This window comes from Mustela putorius, unplaced genomic scaffold (assembly GCF_011764305.1).
Source record: "Mustela putorius furo isolate JIRA1106 unplaced genomic scaffold, ASM1176430v1.1 tig00000198_pilon_pilon_pilon, whole genome shotgun sequence".
Lineage (NCBI taxonomy): Eukaryota > Metazoa > Chordata > Mammalia > Carnivora > Mustelidae > Mustela > Mustela putorius.
The window spans coordinates 5,519,262-5,532,766 of record NW_025421311.1 but is presented as its reverse complement, the minus strand read 5'-3'; the positions used below and the strand labels follow the sequence as shown (position 1 = coordinate 5,532,766).

The 13,505-nt window shown below is 39.6% G+C and overlaps 1 protein-coding gene across 7 annotated transcripts in view; it reads right to left on the bottom strand.

Annotated features, from left to right (window-relative positions):
• The window catches only part of ATM (ATM serine/threonine kinase), a 122,684-nt gene that overhangs the window by 71,623 nt on the left and 37,556 nt on the right, over positions 1 to 13,505 (bottom strand). For 5 of the 7 annotated variants that reach the window (XR_006605961.1, XR_006605960.1, XM_045077535.1 and 2 more), the window contains exons 20-26: positions 12,670 to 12,869; positions 10,242 to 10,324; positions 9,990 to 10,145; positions 8,840 to 8,915; positions 8,578 to 8,708; positions 5,872 to 5,992; positions 892 to 1,065 (exon numbers count right to left, since the gene is read on the bottom strand). Coding sequence is in view for 4 of the 7 variants with exons in the window: in XM_045077535.1 (XP_044933470.1) it covers positions 892 to 1,065; positions 5,872 to 5,992; positions 8,578 to 8,708; positions 8,840 to 8,915; positions 9,990 to 10,145; positions 10,242 to 10,324; positions 12,670 to 12,869 (941 nt within the window). In the remaining 3 variants the exon portion in view is untranslated. Of the gene's footprint in view, positions 1 to 891; positions 1,066 to 1,178; positions 1,223 to 5,871; positions 5,993 to 7,255; positions 7,372 to 8,577; positions 8,709 to 8,839; positions 8,916 to 9,989; positions 10,146 to 10,241; positions 10,325 to 12,669; positions 12,870 to 13,505 lie in introns of those variants that run through there. The other 2 variants (XM_045077536.1, XR_006605962.1) reach the window with 2 other exon arrangements.

Genomic DNA, 13,505 nt, shown 5'->3' with positions numbered 1-13,505 from the left:
CTCAGTCGGTTAAGTGTCCGACTCTTGATTTTGGCTCAGGTCATGATCAGAGTTCTGAGATGGAGCCCGTGTCAGGCTCTGCATTCAGGGTGGAGGGGCGGGAGGGGGGGGTTTTCCTTGGGATTCTCTTCTCCCTCTCCTTCTACTCCTCCCCTGCTCCCTCTCTAAGATAAGTAAATCTTAAAAAAATAATAATAATTAGGTAGTGTAGCGGTATACTTAAAAAAAAAAAAACTTTTTGTTTTAATGCTGAGAGGTGATAGATTAGCTTGCTTGAGACTAAGGACCTACAGGTTGGCCTACCAGCCAGTTCCATGGAAATCAGGCCACTGATCTATCACTGGGTTCATCACACAAACACCTACAATGGAAAGGTCTGGAACTTTCCAAACCATGAACTCTGAGGTGCTAGACTAGGGCAGAGGCGGGCATTCCAAAATAGCGTGCTGGTGCTAACTACATGACTGGACCCAAGTGCTCCTTCCCCAGTCGCACACCTTAGGGGTTTCCCCGCTCCCTGCTCTGAATTCTGGCCATGCTAGATCCCAAGGTTGTAACCCAGAATCTATCAGGCAAAACACCTGCTACTGCTCATTTTCTCCATGTGTTTTCCTCAATAAACGCAACTCCAGAGGGCATGGTCTGGGAAGAGATGTCGTTCATCCCTGCTAGTTCAATGAATACTTTGTGAAATGCTTAACAGAAAAAATGATAATGCATCCAAATAAACAAACACTATTTAAAGAGTTAACTACTTTCCAATATTCCCAATCTAAAAAATAAAATCGTCTCCAAGTCTTTAACAAGTGCCACTTTAAAGTAAGCTTTAACTTTTTAAATTATTTAAAAGTCACACAAGGAGGATAATAAAAAATATTCATCTACATGTACCTTTTTAACGAGGTGAGGTTCTAATCCGTTTTCTTTCACAGACTTACACAGTGCAAACAAAGCCTGTTTTTCACAGACTGGGCTACAGCATAAAATCACAGCTATCGTCATCAGTAAAACAGATTTTCTGTTACAGATCTCATCCAAAAGTTCAGGGTTCTCAGCTCTGTGGGACTTGAAAAGAATTTCAAAAATAATAATATAATGTAAATATACAAACATTGCAAAGAAGACTATCAGTCTAAAATCTATTCACCCATTATAACATTTAATAAGCAGCCACTGACCACTGTTAAATCTCACAGCGATGGAGTCAAGGCCAGCCAGAGATCTGAAAAAATATCAAAGTTGTTGTAGAGGAATAGCTGTTTTTGATAAGATCTTTTGCAAAGAATTCACAAGCATCACAGTAAAGTATAAAGCAATAAAGAAAAACAAGAAAGAACCTACAAGAAGGGCAACCTGATGGTTATCAGAGGGGAGGAGTGAAGATGGGTTAACAAACTGTAGGTAATTACGCTACTAAAGAGAATTATCATTCTAAGGGTGTCTGGGTGGCTCAGTCGGTTGAGCATCCCACTCATAGTTTAGGCTCAGGTCATGACTTCACAGATGTGAGATCAAGCTCCAACTCAACTTGTGCTCAGTGGGGTGTCTTCTTGGGATTCTCCCTCTCCCTCTGCCCCCACGCACCCACTCCCACTTGTGCATGTGGGCACACACTCTCTCTCAAATAAATAAAAATCTTTTAAAAAAATATTCTAAGAAATATTGAAATCATAAGGTTCACTAAAAAAGACCAACATAATTTAATCTTCCCTATTAGAACACTTTTTAAAATCCACTTCGTCCTACCACTCCCTATTCTCCAAATTAGCCTCTAATCAGATCTTATTTTTTAAAAAGCTATTTTAAGAAGACTGAAGTCATATCAAACTTTTCCAACCACGGAAGTATAAATTAAAAAAAAAAAAAAAGACAATAACACAAACACACAGAAGCTAAACAACATGCCACTGAACTACCAATGGGTAAGTGAAGAAATCAAAGAGGAAAATTAATATATGGAAACAAAAATGGAAACACAGATAGTTCAAAATCTTTGGGACATAGCAAAAGCAGTTCTAAGAGGGAAGTGTATAGCATACCTCAAGAAAACAACCAAAGTTTCAAATAGGCAACCTAACTTTACACCAAATGGAACTGGAAAAAGAACAAAGGGCCAAATTGGTAGAAGGAAGGAAATAAAGACTAGAGAGGAAACGAATAAAAGACTAAAAAAAAACCCCCCAAAACAGAAAAGACCTATGAAACCAAGGACTGGTTCTTTGAAAATATCAACAAAATTGATAAATCTTTATTTAGTCAGACTCATCAAGGGAAAAAAAAAAGACAGAACACTCAAATAAAATCAGAAATGAAAGAGGAAAAGTAACAACCAACACCACAGAAAGACAAAGGATTATAGGAGGATACTATGAAAAATTATATGGGAATAAATTGGACAACCTAGAACAAATGGATAAATTTCTAGAAACAGGCAATCCCAAAAATGATTCAGGAAGAAACATAATTTTTGGACAGGTTTCTAGTAAGGAAACTGAATCAGTAATCAAAAAACTGCCAATAGGACACCTGGGTGGCTCAGTTGGTTAAGTGTCTGCCTTTGGCTCAGATCATGATCCCAGGGTACTGGGATCGAGTACCACATCGGGCACATTGCTCAGCGAGGAGCCTGCTTCTCTCTGCCTCTGCTTGCCACTTTACCTGCTTGTGCTCTCTCTGACAAATAAATAAAACTTTTTTTTTAAAAAAAGAACAAAAACAAAAAAACCGGCCAATATCCCAGAAGAACACAGATGCAAAAATCCTCAACAAAATAATACCAAAATGAATTCAATAAAACATCAAAAAAGACCATTCACTGAAATTAAGGGGATTTATCCCAGGGATACATGGATGATTCAATATTCACAAATCAATCAACATAATATGTCACATTAACAAGAGGGAGAACAAGAATCTATGGTCTCCTCAATAGATGCAAAAAAACATTTGACAAAATACAACATCTTTCATGATAAACACTCTAAACAAAGAAAACTTTGAAGGAACAAACCTCCACATAATGAAGGCCATCTACGAAAAACCCCCTGCTGAGATTATATTCAATGGTGAATAAAAAAGAACATTTCCTCTAAGATCAGGAACAAGTAAAGGATGTCTATTCTTGACATTTTTATTCAACACAGTACTGGAAGTCCTAGCTTCAGCCAACAGACAAGAAGTAAAAGGCATCCAAATTGCTATGGAGAAAATGAAACTGTCACTAGTTACAAATGACATGATACTACACATAGAAAATCCTAACAATTCCATCTAAAAACTATTAGAACTCAAACTATTAGAACTCATAAATGAATTCAGCATACTGTTGCAGGATACAAAATTTATACACAGAAATCTGTTGCACTATTTCTTAAAGATTTTATTTATTTGACACACAGACAGCACAAGCAGAGGGAGTCGAAGGCAGAAATAGAAGCAAACTCTCCGCTGAGCAGGGAGCCCAATGTGGGGCAACGATCCCAGGACATCAAGATCACAACCTGAACCAAAAGCAGCCCTAACCAACTGAGCCACCCAGCGGCCCTCTGTTACATTTTCATACACTAATAACGAAGGAGCAGCAAGAGAAATTAAGAAAACAATGCCATTCACTATTGTACCATAAAGAATGAAAAACTTAGGAGCAAGTTTAACCAACGAGGAGAAAGTCCTACACTCTGATGAAAGAAACTGAAGACGGCACAGAACAATGGAAATATGTATTGTGCCTCAGATCAGAAGAGTATTGTTAAAGTGGCCATTCTATTCAAAGCAATCTACAGATTTAATGCAATTCCTATGAAAATACCAATAGCGTTTTTCACAGAAATAGAATAAAAGACCTTATAAAATTTGTATGGGGCCAGAAAAGAGCCCAAGTAGCCAAAGCAGTCTTGAAAAAGAACAAAACTAGAGGTATCACAATCCCAGATTTCAAGATACACTACACAGCGACAGTAACCGAAACAGCATGAACTGGCATACAAGAAAGACACAGAGATCAATGGAACAGAAAAAAGAGGCCAAAAATACACCCACACTTACATGGTCAATTAGCCTACCACAAAGCAAGCAAGAATATACAATGGAAAACAAATAGTATCTTCGATAAATGGTGCTGGGAAAACTGGACAGCAACCTGCCAAAAAATAAAGCTGGACCAGTTTCTTATACCATACACAAAAAAACTCAAAATGGATGTCAGAACTAAAGGAGAGGGGCGCCTGGGTGGCTCAGTCCGTTAACCATCTGCCTTCAGCCCAGGTCATGATCCCGGGGTCCTGGAAGGGAGTCTACGTTGGCACCCTCATCATCGGGGAGTCTGCTTCTCCTTTTCCCTCTGCCGCTTCCCTCGCTTGTGTTTTCTCTCTCTAATAAATAAATAAAATCTTAAAAAAAAAAAAAAAAGATCTAAATGTGAGACCTGAAATCATAAAATTCCTAAAAGAAAACACAGGCAGTTACTTCTTGGACAATGACCTTAGCAACATTTTTCTGAATGTGTCTATTAAGGCAAAGAAAACTAAAGCAAAAGTAAAGCACTGGGACTCCACCAAAATGAAAAGCTTTTGCACACCAAAGGAAACCATTAACAAAACTCAGAGGCAACCTATTGAATGAAAGAAGATACTGGCAAATGATACATCTGATAAGGAGTTAACAACCAAAATATTTACTGTAAAAAAACTTCTACAACTCCACACAGAAACAATTCAATTAAAGAATAGGCAGAGGACCTAAACAGACATTTTCCCAAAAACATACAGATGGCCAACAGACACATCAGCATCAGTGAAATGCAGACCCAAACCAGAGTGAGCGATCATCACCTGACAGCTGTCAGAATGGCCGGTACGAGGAAGACGAGAAAGAACAGGTGTGGGGAGGTCGTGGGAGCAAGGCAAGCCTCAGGCACAGCTGGTGGGCACGCAGACCGGGGCAGTTACTGGGGAACACAGTGTAGCGGTTCCTCCAAAAATTGAAAATGGGAATCCCTTATGACCCCAAAATTTCACTACTGGGACCTTACTGAAGAAAAAAACCACTAATTTGAAAGATAAATGCATGCCTATGCAGTATTTACAATATCCCAGTGATGGACGTAAACCCAAGTGTCCACTGACAAATGAACGGATAAAGATGTGGCAGGTGGGTGGGTGTGTGTGCAGGTGTGTGTGAGAGACGGGGATTACTCAGCCATGGGGCGGGGGAGATCCTGACATCTGCAACAACACGGATGGATCTAGAGGGTATAATGCTAAGTGAAGTAAGTTAAAAAGAAGACAAACACCATATGATTTCACTTAATGTGGAATCTACAAAATAAAACAAAAAATCAGACTCTTAAATACAGAGAACTGGTGGTTGTCAGAGGGCTGGTGGGTGGGGGGATGGGTGAAACAGTGACTGGAGATGAACAGTTACAAACTTCCATCTATAAAATAAGTCACAGAAATGAAAAACACAGCACAGAGAATATACACAATAATACTGTGATAATGCTATATGGTGACTATACTTAAGACGGACACTAGTAATTTACAGAATTACTATGTTACACACTCAAAATGAATACAACATTGTAGGTTAGCCCTCCTTCAATTTAAAAAAAATTTTTTAATAAAATAAGAAAGCCATTTGTACTCCCATAAAAATCCAGTAAATCTTTTTTTTCCCACAAAAAAATAGTACATATAAGTTGAACCAAAGATATTGCCATTATTGGATCAATTCCAACCAATTTCAATTAAGTCGCACAGTTGTTTTAGTAAACTGGTGGATGCACACTGCCCTAGGCCACACTGGTAAAGTAACAGATGACATAATTATAAGAAGTATATGATAAGAGCACTTATGCATTGCTAAAATTACCACTTCTCGCATTCCTTCCAGAGCTTTCAAATACGCATTTTCAAAAGCTGTTTGCTGAAGCTTCAAAGGAAGTGCTTTCAATAATGTGGACGAGCCTCTGTGTTTCATATCCTGGAATAACCTTAAAAAAAAAGCAAAAAGTGAAATAATTTTTTACCTTAAACATTATTTTCTAAAGCATGTCATGAGACACAAATAAATCACATTGTAAGATATAATAGTATACTGGGCCTTCTTTTTAAAAACCTTTGAAATCTAATCCCATTTAAACAGGTTTATATCCACTGGTTAATGTCAGGTCTTTAAAATATACTCCATTTTCTCCTAGAACTGGAAGGATCTCAAAAAAATCTATTAGCTTGAGGCACCTGGGTGGCTCAGTGGGTTAAGCCTCTGCCTTCAGCTCAGGTCATCATCTCAGGGTCCTGGGATCGAGCCCCACATCATCAGGCTCTCTGCTCAGCAAGGAGCCTGCTTTCCCCCTCTCTTTGCCTGCCTCTCTGCCTGCTTGTGATTTCTCTCCCTGTCAAATAAATAGATAAAATCTTAAAAAAAAAAATCTTTTAGCATATTGCCCAAACTTGAACAGTCCTATATTCAAACTAGCCTATAAAGAAAAATTATCCTCTGATCAAACACCAAGCCTTCGGCTCCTGTCCCCATGCTCTAATTTTAAAAAAGTGATCTTATCCTGGGGCACCTGGGTGGCTCCGTTGATTAAATGTCCAACTCTTGATCTCAGCTCAGATCTAGATCTCAGATCTTACAAGTCCTGTGCTGGGGTCCATGCCCAGCATGCAGTCCACTTAAAAAAAAAAAAAAAAAGTGATTTTTATCCTGCAAAGTGGATAGCTTTATGCCTTGATGATCTATTTAATTTCTTCATGTGATGGAAAAAAGCTGATCAGTGCTCTCTGCATAATATCCTATCATATTTAAGAACAACTCTGCTCAATTTTATCCCTTCTGCTTTTTTAGTAACCAAAGCCTTTACACTTTTTTTTAAAGATCTTATTAATCTATTTGACAGAAAGAGAGAGATCACAAGCAGAGGGAGAGGCAGGCTCCCCACCAAGCAAGGAGCCCAATGCAGGACTTGATCCAAGGACTCTGGGATCACGAGCTGAACCGAAGGCAGCCGCTTAACCAACTGAGCCACCCAGGCGTCCGTTTTTACACTTTTTGCTGCTCCTCTGATTGCTCCAGTTTCTCTAACATCTCTTAAAATAGCCCAATATTAAATATCAGCAATAACCAACCAACCAAACAAACAAAAAAAACCCAAAAAAGTCCCAACGGATGTTATATTATGCCATTCTTGAATGTATACATTTTTTAAATCTTCCAAGAGGTTTTCCAAAGCCACACTGCACTGTTTTCTTACATTTAACTTATGGTTCTCCACACCCCCAGATCTTTAGCTTCCGTGTTTATCTTCCATCTTGTAAGGACTGAAGAAAAGCTCACATTCATGAGCTACTTGCACTTAAAAAGCAAGTCCTGAAAAGCATCCCATACCAGAGGGATTAGACATGATTAATTTGGGAAAACACTACCATCAGCATACTCAGACTGTGCACACATCTGACTACTGTGCACACACACACTGTGCACACATAACTAACATATACATTTACGTGCCTGCTGGGGAACTTCTTTTTAGCAAGCATTAATTATGGATTACTTACAACCAAATAGTAGTTACCCAAATGATTTTCAGTTTTGGTGTTTTCTGAAGCATAAATTCCTTTTTCAAACATTCATTTATTTTATAAATTACTGAACACCAACCACGTCATTACTGTTTTTGGTGCTGAGTATACAGCAATGAACGAAACAGATTAAAAAACCAATGCCTTCTAGCAGCTTCTATTTAAGCCAGATGTGTTATATTTAAAATATAACATTTCATTCTTTTTTTTTTTTAAGATTTTATTTACTTATTTGACAGAGATCACAAGTAGGCAAAGAGGCAGCAGAGAGAGAGAGGAGGAAGCAGGCTCCCCGCTGAGCAGAAAACCCGATGTGGGGTTCGATTCCAGGACCCTGAGATCAAGACCCGAGCAGAAGGCAGAGGCTTAACCCACTGAGCCACCCAGGCGCCCCTAAAATATAACACCTTCAAGTGGTCATACATGCTACTGAGAAAAAGGCGAGAGGTACTTTACGTATAAGGAGCATAAGCTGGGAAAGGCAGAGATAGCGCAGAATTTAGATCTTATAAATCACCCAGACCACCTGAGAAACATGCAGTCCTGGGAAATTAACACTGCTTCTGCAAGGACTCGAACATTAAACAGGTCTCTATGACAGGCTTACTCCAACGCCTAACTATACATTCACTCACATGAATCTGATTGTAATTAGCACATGGGGAAAAGTGCTCATTTTCATTTTACAAACTCCTGTAAAATCACAGCCCTATCCAAACAGTCCATCCGCCCCGTAAGTGAGAGCCGACACACCTTATTCGGCTCCACCACTTACTGGCTGGACGGCACCGAGCAAGTTACCTACTCTCTCAAAGCCTCTTTTCATTTACAAACTCTAGGCAGTAGGGTTGTCCAGGGGATGGGACTGTCAGAACTAAGGGAAAGCATCACTGCCAGGCGGACAGTGTATTCTCAGCGAACGCAGGCCTCTTCCTGGCTACACAACCCTACCACCTGCAGCGTCCCAGAACTGCGGGAAGACAGGCCCCATTACCTGTTGACGGACTCAGCAGCCAACATGCTAACGTGATGATGACGATCAGAGAGAAAATGTGGAAATACTTCGTTTACAGGAAAGTCTTTTCCCATTACATTAAGAACAGCCCATTTTGAGTAAGGATCGGTCTATGGGAAAAGAACAAATGGTGTCAAAAATAAAATAATAAGAGAAAAATCACTGGCTGACAAAAAGAAACAAAGGCTACTTTAGAAATTTCAGTGGAGACCTTACTAATAATTAACATAGACTAACTCACCTCAAGCAAAGTTTTAAGGCACTTTACTAGTGCCATTCTTACAGAGAATGTGCATTTCCCCTCCTTTGCCAGGTGCCTGAAATAAAGTTAAGTGTTTCGAGGTCAAATAATTATTCCAGTAAAAGCACAGTGTAAAAAACAAATAAATCATTGAGTATTACACTTTTTCTAACTTCTAATTATTCTTATTCTTCCAAAATCTCTTTCCATACTAAATTTAATTCTCATCATGTGGCATATACCAGTCAATATTCTTAACTTTCATAAAAGAAGTTAGGTTGAAAATGAGTTCATCTCAGGGGCGCCTGGTGGCTCAGTCAGTTAAGCATCTGCCTCCAGCTCAGGTCATCCTGGGATGGCACCTGTGTTGCACTCCCTGCTCAACAGGGCGTCTATTTCTCCCTCTCCTCCAGCCCATGCTCTCTTTTGCTCATTCTGGCAAACAAATAAATAAAATCTTAAAAAAAAAGTTCATTTTAATGTGTATTATTTGTTTTATATGATTATGCCTCCTCTAGGGGCTATCATACTTCAGCAAACCATGTTATGAACTTGTTTTAAAAGGAAAACATTTGTAAAGTTCTGTGGTTTTTTTAAAGTTTTTTTTGAGTTACTTATTTGACAGAGAAAGAGAGAGATCACAAATGGGCAGAAAAGCAGGCAGACAGAGAGGGGAAGCAGGCTCCCCACTGAGCAGGGGACCCGGTGGGAGGGCTTGATCCCAGGACCCTGAGATCATGACCTGAGCGGAAGGCAGAGGCTTAACCCACTGAGCCACCCAGGAGCCCCTGCAAAGTTCTGTCCTTATAACAAAGATTTTAAAACCATATTCTATATCAGTTCAGAAGGCCTTATCGATCTGTTGGGTCTGAGGGTTCTAAATTATACATATGTGCCCCTCTGTCAGTATCATCAGGATACGTCACACTGTGACTACACACAAAAAACACCCAGAGAGAGACACAACCAATGTGTTCGCTAGTTCTTCAAGCAGCTGAGGGAGACAGAAGCTACATTCTACTATTGTCAAAGGTTGCATATAGTTACATTTAACATTAGCCTACCTCACTAAGGTAGAAACGCAAAGTTGGCAATTGTATCCAGAGTAGCAAAAGAGAATTAAGAACTCCGCACACTGCTCCGCACCTACCAGAATGCTCCAATCACTGTTAGCAACTGCCCTTGAGCATCCCTTGTGTTTTCAGCGTCCATATCGCCTTGACACAGGTTCCTCACTACAGGAACTAAGTGGTTTAAAACTGTTCTACAAACATCTTGGTCACGGCGATAGAAAGAACACACGTTGCTGCAGCAGAGAAAGTTTACCTTTGTGAGTATAACAGAACATAGCAGTTCATTTATAAATTTAAAGTGAACATAATACATGGTTTTAATTTCTTACGAGAGTGGTTTTAGAAGTTCAACAACCTCTTCCATTGGCAAAGGATATTCTTCTCCAGGAAGCTCCTTTAAAAGCACTAGATACTAAGATAATTAGAGGGTGAAAAAATTATTTTTTTTCATAAATCATTCGCTTAAGTATATATATAAAACCATAAATTCATCAACACAGGCACACATACACACCTGCACACAAAAAAAGACCACCGAATTTCTAAAGGAGGCAAGATGGTAAAAAAAAAAAAGTCTGAAGTTAAACAGAGCTGGATTCAAATGCTGGCACTCCAGCCTGTTACTTGTGTGGTTAAAAAACTGGCCTTGTCACCTGAGCCTTTGGACTCTCACCTATAAAATGTGGATACAGCATGTACCCGGCCAGCTTCCTGTGAGGACTAAAGAAAATGAATGTAACTGTCTAGCATTTATTGCGGAATTCCTTAGGTAGGTAGTTGTTTTCACTGTTGGGGTTGGGGTTAAGATCCTGAGCAAGAATCTGAAACTATTGTTATGCCTGGGGATGAGATTTCAATGGTAAAAACAGTTACAGGAATGAATTTTGGACAGCAGAGATAATGGTGGGTGGTGAAAAAGTCATAAATACCCTGAGTTACCCTCTTATCAAGCAACTGTGTAGGGTTCCCCATACTACTGTGGACACCAAGAAGCACGCAGCAACCATCAGGTAAAAATCACGGTAAGTGCAAGCAGGCAGAAGGTTTCTGAGAGCTGCCAAATCCCTTTCTAGCTATAGTAAGAAAAGAGAAGACATTGTTTCCCACCATCTGTATGTAGAAAAAGGTTTCTTATTCCTTAGATATTATAAAAGAAGACTAACCTGGACCATTTTAAATACTTGCCTTGAGAGTCAACATGTGATGTTTCTGAGTGTCTTCAACTGATTTTAAGCACCAAAGCTTCAAGAAAAGCACATAGCCCTCCTCACTGGCCAGAGCTGGAGACTTGACTAGTTTGCCAGGGTCAAAACCAGGGAAACAAATAGGGCTCAACCAAGCATCTTTGCTGGGTGTGGAGATCAACCAGTCTGTTCACCTCCACAGGAACATGACAAGGGATTCCACCAGGGACTTAACCCACCTGACTGAAGAAGTTCTAATCAAGCCCTGGCGTGTTTCCCAGGGCTGAGGAAACACAGGCACATTTGCCAAGTTGCCGGGCCTGGGGACGTGCCCGTGGACTCGCCCTGCACACCCACTGAGCCAGAGGCTCTCCCTCAGAGTTCACTGGTGCTGGGGCGAAGGGGACGATGGCCTACACAGTCAGGGGGTAAAAGTTACATAAAAGAATTCTGAGTAAAAAAGTAACTGTATTGAAGTTAAGTGGGAAGCCAGCTTTCTTACTGCTGGAAAACGGAGCTACAAATATGGAAAGAGAAGAAAACAAATTCTACAATGTTGGACTGGAGCTGGAAGTTTCATCTATCAGTTGAAAGACAGACAGACTGTTGGGAGTAGGGCAGGAGAGGGATTCCTTTTCTGACGTTCTCACCAAAACCTAAATCTAAATCTAATTACCGGAAATAGACAAACCTGAAGTGAGGGCTCCTAGAGGGCGAGTTGGTTGTACTATTTAAAAATATGAAGGTCAGAAAAGAGGAGAAACTAAGGAAGTGCTCCAGGTTCAAAGAGACTGAACAGACTTCACAGCTAATCGCAATGCTACAATGTTAGTTTCCCAATTAGACTGTACTTATGTAGGAGAGGACACCGTTTTTAGCACATACACTGAAGAATAAGGGGCATCACATCAGCAAATTAATCTCAAAATGGTTCAGAAGACGTATGTGTGTGTCTGTGTGTTTGTGTGTGTGCCTGAGACAGAGAGAGAGAGAGAGAGCATGCACACACTCAGAAAGAGAAAATGAAAAGGCAAATTTGGCAAAATGTTAACTGTGCAAGTGTATGAAGGGAACAGGAGAATTCCTATTGTACTGAAACTTTACTGTCACTTTGAAATTATATCAAAAAATATTTAAAGTGTATATTATATTAGCAAACTGGAATTTTAAAAAAATTTGTGAAGAAACAAAATACTTACAGCAAAAACAAACTTTAAAGCAAATAAACTAAGGTCAAGGCCAAGATTCAGAGTTCAACTACAAGGTTATATATTATTTTTACATTAGAGTCTGTGTTTCTTAGCCTAATTCTAAATAACTTATAATAATTATTTATGCCCAAAGATAGTAAATCTATCCAGAGTCCATGAAGTTTTAACATTTAAGGATCCACTTAAAATTTTTTCACAGTACATTACACAAAAAGTGTATTTCATAACTAGCATCAGACTCATGCTTTGAGGAAGTAATTTCAAGCCATCAAAGGTACTACATGATTATAACATGTCAGTCTGTTACATGTATCCAGCAACAAAAGAGATAACTGAAGATGTGTCTCTTTCCCTTAACTCACCATGCGTAGGTGGAGAGATTTAGCAGGGTCTAGCATGCTAGTATCCACTAACATCAACAATTTCCTCCGAATGTCGGCCGCTCTAAATGACACAGTTCCGGTCTGAGCAGTAGTTGTACACACACACAAGAACTTGAGCATGTCTAAAAAAAGTAGATCTTGCTTTGACAGATGTTCTTCAGCTAAAGGATTCATGGCACCTGAAAATAAAAAGCACTTATTAAAACTAAGAGAGGGATACAGCAAACACATATATTGAACATTAGCTCAAATATCTTCCTGCCTATGGTGGGGGGAAAGAAAAGTATATGGAAAGCAAGATTATGGTGAAATAGATTACATACTAACAGCTTCAAAATTCTTCATGGAAAGTTACCCTAGGATTCTGTCATCCAGAAATAATCTATGAGAAAATCTACACAGACAAATTCATTGCAATATTGGTAATTAGAGAAAAAGGAATCTAAATGCCCTTCAACGGACGAATGGATAAGGAAGATGTGGTCCATATACACTATGGAGTATTATGCCTCCATCAGAAAGGATGAATACCCAACTTTTGTAGCAACATGGACGGGACTGGAAGAGATTATGCTGAGTGAAATAAGTCAAGCAGAGAGAGTCAATTATCATATGGTTTCACTCATTTATGGAGCATAACAAATATCATGGAGGACAAGGGGAGATGGAGAGGAGAAGGGAGTTGGGGTAAATTGGAAGGGGAGGTGAACCATGAGAGACTATGGACTCTGAAAAACAATCTGAGGGTTTTGAAGGGGCGGGGGGTGGGAGGTCAGGTACCAGGTGGTGGGTATTACAGAGGGCATGGATTGCAT